The following is a 12633-nucleotide window of genomic DNA, read 5'->3' on the forward strand; positions in this document are numbered from 1 at the left end:
TTATTAGAATATATTTTACGCACCATGTCAGGTTTAAAAGAGGACTTGTGGGACCAAAACAGTGGAAACACCCCCAAAAATACACCATTTGGGAAACTACACTCCTCAAGGAATTTATCGAGGGGTATAGTGAGCATTTTGACCCAGTTTTTTTTGCTGAATTTAGTGGAATTAGGCCATGAAAATCTAAGGTTTTTTTTTTCTAATAAAATGTAGTTCTAGCTCAGATTTTTCCATTTTCACAATAGATGGAGAAAAAGCACCCCAACAATTGTAAAGCAAACTCTTCTGAGCACGGCAATACCCCATATGTGGTAATAACCTGCCATTTGGACACACGGCAGGGATTAGAAGGGAAGGAGCGCTATTAGGCTTTTGGAACTCAAATTTAGCTTCAGCAGGATTTAATTTACAGCTGTATCGTTCGCTAAGACCTGAATCAGTCAGTCCCGCGGACCTGATGGGTTCAGTGTCAGTGGACATGCAGGATCCACCTGTAATCTATCACATCTAAATTCATAACTTAGATGTGATAGATTACAGGTGGATCCTGCATGTCAGAGACACAGAGAACCGGCTTTCACTGAACCAGTCAGTCCCGCGGATATGATGGGAACAGGATTTAGCGCTAGATACAGCTACTCTGTATAGTGAATACAAAGCAGCTGTTTCTCAAAAGTGGAAATAATTTTTAATAAAAGCGAAGTTATAAAATTGCACCAATCGCACGGACTGAGCTTTGTCTTAAATAAAAATAAATATTTGTCTTTCAAAAGGGGTTAAATACCCTTTAAGGGGAGGGGGCAAAAACCAGATTACACGCATATGTCATATTAGATCATACACACAAAAAATGCCACGTATGAGCCCGGCCTTCAAGTTAATGGGTTTGAAGCTGTAAAAGTCTCTGTACAAGCTTATATGAAATTAAAGTGGTATGGGTGTAATTATCTAATGTACCTTACATGATTGTCCTATGAAACGTAGAGTAACTTTAAAGGTTTCCATTTACATATCGGATAGATACAAAACCAATCTTTTTTTACAACTGTGATTGAAGCTTTTTTTTTAAAATATTGCAGTCATTTAATAGTCAAGTGTTCTGCTTAAGCTCCAGAGGTTCTTTTTAAAATCAGAAACATCCATAATTTCAAAGGGCAACTTTATTTATAAAACGACAACCCTCACTACCAAAACGCAATTTACATTTATAACAATTTACAAAAATACTTTACAAAGTAAATATAATTACATTCAGACAATATACATTACTTAAAACAGATAAATATATATATCTAAAAAGTCTAACAGATTCACACTTCACACCCTAATTACACAACTATAGTAGTGTTCTTGATCTCGAAATGCAGGAAATCTATTGATTACATGCAGCAGATAAGAGACTTATTATACTGGAATACAGTGTGAAATATGTAGAAATGGTCTCTGATTTATTGACTAAAAAATAGGGCAAATACTGAAACTGTTTTGATATAGCTACATCATACCAAAAGATATAGATTGTAGAAGTCTAATTTCTTACATGGTAGAGCATACACCTGCAGATGTACTACCCGTATCACTCTTGCAAAAATATTGGGCTATAATTTAATGGGGATTTGATGTAAATGAGAATTGTAAAAGAATAAAACATGAAAATTTACAAATCGAAAATCTCTACAAGACAAATATATTCATTTTACAGACAACAGAATAAACATGGAAGGAAGTAACACGTTCAAGCAACATTCAGTGTTGTCCTTGTCAACATTCATTAAGTATATGTGTATCCACATGTACAAACAAACACTCTCCTCTTTGTTCACCTATTTTACTAAACATGGAAGTAAATGCAAGGGCGGCAAGCTAGTTCTCCAGGAAAGGGAAGATGCTGCGATTTTTGCTGTTGGCAACATTAAGCCGGTCTGACTTAAGACGCTTAGGAGAAGGGGTTGCAGCACTGATGTTTCTTCTTACCTGCAGACAAAGAAGAAAAGAAAAAAGCCAGGAGTTAGGATTTCATGAGTACTCACCGTAAAATCCTTTTCTTGTCCAGTTCATTGGGGGACATGGACCGTGGGTATATGTTGTTACGCCCAGGAGACTTAACACTAAGAACTTATTTTATTTTTATTAAAAAGGTATACCTCCTACAGGATATACCCCGCCTACAGACACCGCGCTATTCAGAATGTCTGCAAGAAGTAGGAGCACAAGCAGAAAGAGAGTTAAGAAGATAAGCCAAAACGATAGAGGAAAGACAACGAAGGAAGACTTCTCGCAAAGGTTCAAATTACAGAACCTCTAAAAATAAGTTGATTCCAATAAAGAATCGAAAAACGATAGGGAGAAACTGAGATCTCAGAACGGCGGCTTCAACAGCCATGCCGTTAAACGTAGCGACATAAAACTCTGGTGGAAGAGAAGCCAATGAGAGAAGGTTGGGACGAAAAGACAAGGGCCACGGGATGTCGGCCAGGAGGGACACCCCGATCGAATACAATCAATGACCAGGCCGAACTGGGTCTACCAGAATGGCCGGAATTCCCTCGGCTTTGGACTTTAGAGGAGCCGAGGCAGGAGAAATAGGGAAGGGGGGGGGGGAGAGAGAGACATATAGGAGCCTAATGTAGGTCCACCGAGCAGCTATCTGGATCTAGGGCTCAGGAAGATTAAGAGAACCTTGAGATTTAACCTGAATGCCAACAGGTCCACATCTAGTCTGCACCATCTGGTGTAGATCTGGTCAAAGACCTCCTGGCAGAAATACCTTTTCACAACTCCGGTCGTCTGCAACCCAGTTGTCGACCCCTGGAATGTGTACTGCTGACAGAGCAGACACGCGACATTCGGACCAAGCCAAAAGGAAAGAATCTTCGCTGCCTTGGCCAAAGATGTGAGTCCCGCCCTGGTGATTGAGATAAGCCACGGCCGTGACATTGTCTGTTTGGACTTGCACCAGATGGCTGGACAGGACCAAAGTCCAGTGCAACTGCAAAGAAAGATTGCTCTGAACTCCAGCAGGTTGATCAGGAGAGAAAAGATTCCTGTGGGGACAGCCCCATAGCCGTGAAATTCTGAAATGTTCCTCCCCACCCCTTGAGACTGGTATCCATAGGGAGAATCTGCCAGTTCAGCAGAAGGAAGGAGTGACATCAGGGAATGGATGGAAGGGAGACCCACCACTGGAGAGATCGATGGACAGCCAGAGGAAGAAGAATCTGTTGATCCAGAGAACAGTTCCACTGGGAGAGGATCGCCCACTGAAGACGACAAGTGTGGAGCTGCGCCAAGGCGAATGGGTCTTGGTCAAGGCCTCTATTGTTCCAGGGACCCTCATGCAAAGGCAGAGGGAGGTCGGTGCAACGGTCCGCAAAAAGCAAATTCCTTCCTGGACAGACAGCCTTTCCTGGGGAAGGAACACTCTCGCTGACAGTGTCAAAGGCCACTCCGAGAAAAACAATCTGCTGGGAAGGGAACAGGCAAGATTTGGTCCGGTTGACAACCCAACAAACCGGCAAAAAGGGTCCAGAGCAATCTGGAGCGCAGTCACGTTGTCCTTCCTGGTGGGAGACTTAAGCAAGATATCGTCCAGGTAGGGGGTAACCGACAACCCACTGGTCTGGAAGAGTACCATCCCAACAGACAGGATTTTTGTGAAAACGGAAGGCTATAGCCAGGCTGCACGGAAGAGCCACAAATTGGTAATGGTGAGGCGGCACTGCAAAGTGTAGGTGAAAAGTGCAAATACGCATCCTTTATGTTCACTGAGGAAAGAAACTGCCCATGTTCCATCGAAGCGACGACTGATTGGAGGGAATACACATAGAAATGGTGGACCTTGACATATTCGTTGACACTTGAGGTCTATGATGGACCGAACCGAAAAGTTGTTCCTTGGCACGACAAAAAGGTTGGCGTAGAAACCCCGAAAACTTTTGGTCGGAAGCACTTGAAAATTGACTCTTCGAAAAAGCAGTCAAGTGATCGAAAAAAGGCACCCGCCCTGGAGGGAGAATGAGGAACAGAGGAATACAAGTAATGCTCTAGGGAAAGACTGGTAAAGTCGATTTTAGGGAGAACCTAAGTAACAAAAACGGGGACCTGCCTTCTTGACAGGGGCGGTTTTGTTTGACCCTGTTCCGGAGGAGGAGAGTGCTCTTGCCACCAATAGCTTCTGAAATGATTTTATCAAGTCTGGTCCTGAAGAAGCGGGAAGGTGAAAAGCAAAGTGCGGTCAGGGACCGCTTGGAAGCCATCTCCAGACCAAGCTAATAGTTAGGCTGTCCTGCGTATAGCAATTACAGTGACTGAAGCCCGAGCCAGCAGTCACCCTTCATCTTCCAGATGTGTGACTTTTGGAGGGAGAGACTGGTAGAACTTGCAAGAGGTCTTCCTTAGGCTGACACTTTCGTCCCACTTGTCTTCATAGGCAGGGGACAGCGGCGCTTTTGTAGTATGACAGTGGGCCCACCTTTAAGAGGACAACACGGAAGCATCCCCATTTCCCAGGTAAAAAAAAGTAAACAGAAACATGGTAATATTGCAGAAGTAGGAGTGTCTTCCTCCTATGGACACTAAACTAAGACTGAATAGCTCGGTGTCGGCAGGTGGGATATTTCCTACAGGGAGGAGCCACTTTTCTTTTTTTCTTTAATTCTTCATGTCAAGCCTCCTGGTGGTAAAAGCATATACCCATGGTCTGTGTCCCCCAATGTAACGAAAAAGAATGATTACTTAGTAACATGCTTTTAAAAGATCACCTCTGACAATATAAAGGTACTGGAGCACTTGTCACAGCAACATGCCCCACTTCTCTTGGGGAGGGATAAAGACATTCTTTGTCTCCCCAAGAGAGGCATAAGAGGTGAAGGGGCAAGGAGCTCTGACGAATGCCACAGACCTATCGATCTAGCGATCAGAGGCTTCATAAGACAAAGAACCTCCAACTAGTGAAACCTTCAGACAGTTCTATAACATGAAATAGACATATTTTGTCAGGATATATTTAGATCTGAAAAAAAAATATGCTTTAGGTCCAACATGAATGTAAATTAATTTGGTTTTATCCCACACCATGTTTACTTGATCATCCAGGTTGTCTGATGGAGCTTATGTCAGATATATTAAAATATTTACAAGTTTAAAATTCATACAGATAGTCCATATCATAACAAGCTATAATACACAATGGGTTATTTAGTTGAAAAAGGCACATATTGGTGTGATTTTATACACCAAAAAAACCAAAAATATTTGCAGTAATAATTTTTTTTATTACATATTATGTACACTGACTAGTCAATGCACTGGATAGACTATATATTCCTATACCATGGCACACACACCAATGCTGTATAATATTTAGACAGAGAAAACTTAAGAGATGCAATCACAAGATGCGCCAAATTCATCTCAGCGGTGCATGGTGTTTGACAACTTTAGTCGTCCTTGCTTGTTAGACGCTTTTTTTCCCCCCTTTTCCTTAAACTACTTTATATTTGGCTTCCTTTGTGCAAGAAGTGTGCGCCAGTTTTGGTACAATGTTGGCGTACTTGGATGCAGTTTAAGCCACGCCCCGATTCCGCTAAGACACAACTTTTTGCTCTACATTTTTTTAAAGTATCTAGTGAGGTGCAAATATTCAAAATGCTCCAAATTGCACCAAACTTTGGAACAGTTTTCAACACATTCTAGTCTCAGACACTGTAGTAGGACACATTGGGGCAGACTCACTAAATGTTTAGCAGAAAGCAAACACAAAGCTACAGGGGCACTTTATACTGCCAGAAAATTGATAGCTCAGAAATGGCTACAGGAAAACCTGCCTAACATATGGGACATTACTGCCAAAATAAACTGGCTTCTCTCTATGGAAAAAAATATTTATATTAAAATAAAAAAGGTAAAAAAATTTGAGGACCTCTGCTCTGTCTGGTTAGTGAATCTGGATCGGCTACACCTGCTTTGACTTAGGGCTCATTTAGACTAACGTGAATAACGTCCGTATGCTACAAAGGAAAATCACGCGCAGCACACGGACCCAATGATTTCAATGGGGCCATTCACACATGCAGGAGTTTTCACGCAGTGTGTGTCCGTTGCGTAAGACTGTCCTATATTGCTGCATTTTTCACGCACCTATCGCCCATTGAAGTCGGATGTGCATCTGCGTGCTGTGCGTGATTTACGCATCAATTCAATTGAAAATAATAATTTTTAAAAAAAAGATGTGCTTTGCAAGTGCGTGAATAACGCACGGCACTCACAAAGCACAGATGCAATAACGCAACACATACAGACCAGATTCATGCGCGTGAATCTGGTACACTCGTGTGAATGTAGGGACAGTACTCTCAGGGGGATTGTGTAAATATCTATTGTAATGCCTTGTCCCGTTTGATGTGTATTGTTGGTATGTTGTACCTTCTAGTATCGATGGACTCCTGTTAATTCAGGTTGGGGACTACTCCATTATATGGGATCATACAAATGTACTTTGTGATGTTATTGATGATATACCGGTGTACCTGGTTACTGGAGGAGGAGGGGTATTTTTTGTTCATGTAAAATGTGAAAATTTGTTACCATTTACATAATTTAAAAATAAATATAAACACATGCAATAAAGCCTGTTTAGAAAATGTAAAATACATATCTCAATACTCCTATATACACTAGGGGAATCAAGTGGGTGTTCTGATAGTAGCCAAATTCACATGAGACCCAGATGAGCCAAGGGGATGCCTTTACCATAAAGCACATAAAAATTACAAGCCGTAATACTCACTAGAAACATACCAATACCCTATTTACTGAGCAATATGAATGACATAAGCTATTTGTAATACTTCTTGCTTCAGTAAAGCATGCAGCACCCATGCACATCTGAAATGCACAGCATTCCCATGGTATTGTTTGCTGCAGATAGAGCATATTACCTTTGGTTTTGGTTTATCTGTAGATTCTAGTTTCTTTTGTGGAGACAGCGTGTGAAAGACAAAATTCCTCGTGTTTCTTGGTGCGTTGGGGTTTAGGTCTGACATTGCTGCCAATTTCTGAAGTACTTCTTTTGGCTTGTTTAACAGAGAACCTGTTTTCATCTGATAGAATAAATTATGATTTATAAGAACAATTTTGAACTATAACGTTAAAATGTAACTTACTGCAACACAACAAACGCCTTTTTCCGTACTGTATTTACACATGAAAATTCAATGTCCGGTGACATGATTAAGCATAAAGTACATTCTTCATTAAATGTCTCCTGCTTCACCCAGAAAGAAGTGCAGTGCCACCTTAAAACACTAAAATAGATAAAATCACCTGGTCCAGTTAGCATACACCCCCGCATTCTGCAGGAATTAAGTACTGTGATAAACACACCCCTATTTAAGGATTCTTTCATGACTGTCTGTTCCACAGGACTGGCACATCGCAAATGTAGTGCCAATATTCAAAAAGGGGTCAAAAAGTGAGCCCGGAAACTATATAGACCTGTAAGTTTAACCTCCATTGTGGGTAAAATATTTGAGCGTTGTCTAAGAGATGCTATTCTCGAGTATCTCAATGCAAATAAATTGTTAATGCAGCATCACCATGGGTTTATGAGGGATCGGTCCTGTCAAACCAATCTGATTACTTCTATGAGGAGGTAAATTATAGACTGGATCTGGGTAAGGCTGTGGATGTGGTGTATCTAGACTTTTAAAAGGCATTTGATAATGTGCCGCATAAAAGGTTGGTATATAAAATGAAAATGCTGGGACTGGGGGAAAGTATTTGTAATTGGGTTAACGACTGGCTCAGTGATCGAAAACAGAGGATGGTTGTTAATGGTACATCCTCAGAGTGGGTCACAGTTACCAGTGGGGTTCCAAAGGTGTCAGTATTGGGCCCTTTTTTTAATATGCTTTATAAATGACCTTGTAGAGGCTTTAAAGCAGCTCTGTCACCACATTATAAGTGCCCTATATTGTACATGATGTGATCGGCGCTGTAATGTAGGTCACAGCAGTGTTTTTTTATTTAGAAAAACTATCATTTTTGACGGCGTTATGACCTATATTAGCTTTATGCGAATGACTTTCCTAATGGCCAAAAAGTAAAACACGCCCAGTTGTCCAAGTGGCCGTTGTACAGAGAAGTGTATGACGCTGACCAATCAGCGTCATACACTTCTCTCCATTCATTTACACTACAGCTGGCGATATAGCTATATCGCTATGTGCAGCCACATAAACACACTATAACGTTACTGCAGTGTCCTGACAATGAATATACATTACCTCCAGCCAGGAATTTGATGTGTATTCAGAATCCTGACACTTCGCTAATGCAATCCCGACACTACAGCACAGCAAGCGTAATCTCGTTTGATATTACATCGTAATATCGCGAGATTATGCTTGCCTTGCTGTAAATCCCACAGAGACGCTACAGAAGTGACAGGATTCTGAATACACATCATCTCCTGGCTGGAGGTAATGTATATACATTGTCAGGACACTGCTGTAACGTTATAGTGTGTTTGTGTATGTGGCTGCACATAACGATATAGCTATATCGCTATGTGCTGTGTAAATGAATGGAGTGAAAGTTTATGACACTGATTGGTCACTACAGAGATCTTTCGAATGATCTTTTTACATCTAGGCCTGTAACAAGGATAAGGGGGCATCCTCTACGTCTAGACGAGAAAAGGATTCACCACTGTCACAGATGAGGATTCTTTACTGCGACAGCAGTGAGATTATGGAACTATGACAGGATGTTGTGGTGGTTGATTCTTTAAACAAGGCCTTGATGCCTTTCTTGAAAAATATAATATTACCGGTTAGGAGTACTAGATTCTGGAGATGGGACGTACATCCAGGGATTTATTCTGATTACCAAATTTGGAGTCAGGGATGAGTTTTTATGCTAATGAGGTGATTGGCATCAACCTCATGGGGGCTTTGCCTTCCGCTGGATTAATACAGTAGGATTATAGGTTGGACTTAATGGACCGATGCCTTTTTTTCAACCTTATCAATAATGTAAAAACATATAAAAACTTACCGTTGGAAGACTAAAGGGTCGGTGCATTTCAAATGGATTTTTAGAGGCTTGTTTTTTGGGCTCCGTAGATTCTATGGTTGCTGTGAAAAAATAAAAAAGTTAAAAGCAGGGTTTATAAGTGAGCAAAGTTAGGCACCAACTACGACAGCCGTAAAGCGAATTGGTCTGATATTTATGCCGCCCTGTCTGAGACATGTAAATTGTTCAGTCATGCCAAATTGCTTAAAAGAGGGGACGTTTGGTTCATTTTAGCCCTGCATACCCGAATCTTGCCAAAGATCTTTAAAATCTACTCACCTCTCCTCTGTAAAACTTTTTCTGTAACTTTTTTTGCTAACTTCATGAACTGACTGTTTTCCCCAATCTCTATCTCTTCTTCCTTGTTACCGTTCTCAGACTAAAAAATAAAACAATTACTGTAGGTTAAAGTCATTACACAGCAAGGGCTAACACTGATGTGATATAAATGACGTTACAGAACATATAACAGATTATATTAATTTTTTGCACGGATTTAATCGTACCTCAGGTGCAAGTGAAGTGTTTTGGAAATAAATCATGGTTAGGAAAGGATCTCAAGGAGTTATTAAATAGAAAGAAAAAAGCCAATAGAGATAGGGATGATGAGGCGCTTAATATAGTGAAAGGTGAGTCGAAGTATAAAATAAAAGAAAGTAAGGAGGTGTATAAAAGGAAATTGGAGCTCAAACTTGCAAAGAATAATGTAAGGAAAGTCTGGTCAGGAATGAAGGTCATATATAGGGATGAAGAACACACAAAGAATAGTCGATATGGATGAGGAAAAATTAAATGAATTGAACGAGTATTTCAATAGATTTTCGAATGTTAAGGATGATATAGTGAATCCTATGATTAAATCTAATGTGATTGGTAAAGATGATACAATTAATAGAGATGCATGTGGTACAAGGGTTTTTATTGTGTCAACGGACGCTGTGAGAGAACAGTTAAAAAAATTAAGTGCAAGGACGTCACCAGGCCCGGATAAGATTAGTACAAGGGTGCTAAAAACTTGTGCTGATATGTTGTGTGAAATAGCGGATTTATACAATTGGAGTTTGATGCTGGAAAAAGTGCCGAAGGTATGGAAAACATCTTGTATAGTCCCAATTCCTAAAGTAGTGAAACCTTTGAGGGTGGGTGATTTAATTGATAAACAAAGTTGCTTTAGTAATAGATTACTACAATTTCGATGTAGTAAAGAAAGATTTATAAGATCTTTTATGCCAAAGGCTATTGCACTTTACAATATGTCACTATATTTGTGTCATGATGCTGTAAGTTTTTTTTAGATAACCTGTTTTACTATATGTCGTTATTGTATGTTGTATTTGTTTTGTATGAATATGTACTGTAAATGGGGGTTATAACTGTAAATCAATTTCCCCTTGGGGATAAATAAAGTGTTTAACTATCTATCTAACATGGCAGCTTATACATTTATTGTAGACTTACTCAAAATAAAAAATTTCAACATGCGTAACCCAAGGCATTTCGGGCATTCTACCTGTTCACGTAACCACTGCTCTCGTTCAAATCGTTCCTTCCTCCTTTTGGCTTCTGCCTCATCCATTTCTTCATTATCTGCCTCCTGATCTTCCAATTCAGAATATCTGTGGAACATGTCCATCTGAGAGGCATCATCTGAAGAAACACAAGAAACAGATCATGTACTGCAAATCATTATGCGTGAAGTACATAGTTATTATACATGAAATGCAAGTTTCAGGTTACGCTTATTTATTTATTTTTTTAAAGGAAAAACAAGCAAACGCATAGATATATAGCTACCTACATATGGATCAATCGATATAGCTATAAATTCATATTTATAGCCATAGATCATAATGTATATAGCTAGAGATATAAATATAAATATATACACACATATGCACTATACGGACTAAAGCATTAAGACACCTACAGGAGATTTTAGGATATCTCATTCTAAATCCATAGGCATGAATATGGAGTCGCCGCAAGAAATTTAACAAGCTGACTTTTTGCAACGGTGGCATCCTATTACAGTACCACGCTGAAATTCAGTGAGCTCTTTCAAAACGACCCAAAAGATTTTAAAAAGGAAGACTGCATGGCTAGGTGCTAATTTTATACACCTGGGGCAACGGGACTGAATTAAACACCTGAATGTCCCAATATTTTTGTCCATATATTATAGTGATCGATATATAACAGACACACACTATGGAGGAAGTTTAACTTTTCTACGCCAGTTTTCTAGAGTAGAAAAGTCGCAAAAGGCCCAAGACATGCAAAATTGGGACTTTAATATATGTATATACCAGTTCATTAGCCTGTGTACGGATAGTACACAGGCAGTTGTTAGGACATACCTAAGTATGCCCTAACAACAGGAAATATGGTAAGACATCCCTGGGGTCCTTCAATGGACCCTGGGCTGTCTGCCCATATATGGTATGTCCTTCAATCGCGTCACAGGGATTCCCTGTGATGTAATCCAAGGGGCATCGCCTCATTTTCCCCTTCAATGCTGCGGTTACTTTTGATCGCAGCATTCAGGGGAATAGCAGCGGAGATGAGAGGTTTCTCTCATCTACGCCATTACAGCGGGTATGCGGCTGTGTAATACAGCCATTGCCCCGCTCCTGACAAGTGTGGGCACGGTCAGCATGAGGCAATGCAGCCTGCGCTGCACTAATGAGCGGCGGCGCAAGCACTGAAGACAGAACATGGGGGTGTTTTGCAATGCGCCCGGCATGTTCTGTCTTCAGTGCCACCGCTCATGAGGACCGCGTGCACTTGTCAGGACTCGGGAGCGGGGCAAGGGCTGTATTACACAGCTGCAGCCACTTTCTCATACATTCATGTGTTACAATGCTAAGCTGTGTGACGGCACAGCTTAGTATCGAAATACATGAAATAACAGTATCGAACCGTTTGAGGATGCACGGCATCGAAGTTTCGATGCATCGTGCATCCCCAATAAAGACTCTTCTTGACTATGGGAATTAGGCACGTTTTACGCACCAAAAAATTGACCCATCGCTTCTTTTTTTACACATTTTTAACACACGGATAAAAAAATAAGTCGTATGAACTAACAATTCGCTTTTGCATTGATGTCGATAGGAAGCTTAAAATCATGCGTTTTTGACGCGCTCTTGACACACCGGGTGAACAGGGCCTTAGGCATTTTACTCTGCCCTCCGGACTTTGAGGGGAAAAAAAGGCAGGGCTTAAAAAAGGGGGACGGGACGGACGGACATATTAGGCAGACAAAAAAAATGGTGTCAATTATACTGGTAATCCACAAAGACTCCTAGTTGGCGTAGATTTCACTCTATTGGGCGTAGCATGGTAGAGGCTTGTGCCAGGCGCAGTGTTTTGATGCAGTTTTGGGAGCCAAACTCAGGAGTAGACACAAAATAAAGGAGACGCATCAGTCTTTTCTTTATACTGAATAGATTGCTCTTCAAAGATACTATGATGCTCACATATACACAGGTTGCTACCAATGACGTCAAAGACCAGAAGTGTAAACTTTGCTCACTGAATGAAGATGTCATCTAC

The 12633-nt window shown here is 40.6% G+C and overlaps 1 protein-coding gene across 1 annotated transcript in view; it reads right to left on the reverse strand.

Annotated features, from left to right (window-relative positions):
- Positions 1-1186: 1186 nt before the first annotated feature.
- The window catches only part of CLSPN (claspin), a 78817-nt gene continuing 67370 nt past the window's right edge, over positions 1187-12633 (reverse strand). The window contains exons 21-25 of the mRNA XM_075853366.1: positions 10589-10725; positions 9358-9457; positions 9061-9140; positions 6942-7103; positions 1187-1977 (exon numbers count right to left, since the gene is read on the reverse strand). Coding sequence (XP_075709481.1) covers positions 1867-1977; positions 6942-7103; positions 9061-9140; positions 9358-9457; positions 10589-10725 — 590 coding nt within the window. The 3' untranslated portion in view covers positions 1187-1866. The remainder of the gene's footprint in view (positions 1978-6941; positions 7104-9060; positions 9141-9357; positions 9458-10588; positions 10726-12633) is intronic.

The sequence above is a fragment of the Rhinoderma darwinii genome, chromosome 2 (genome assembly GCF_050947455.1).
Source record: "Rhinoderma darwinii isolate aRhiDar2 chromosome 2, aRhiDar2.hap1, whole genome shotgun sequence".
Classification (NCBI taxonomy): domain Eukaryota; kingdom Metazoa; phylum Chordata; class Amphibia; order Anura; family Rhinodermatidae; genus Rhinoderma; species Rhinoderma darwinii.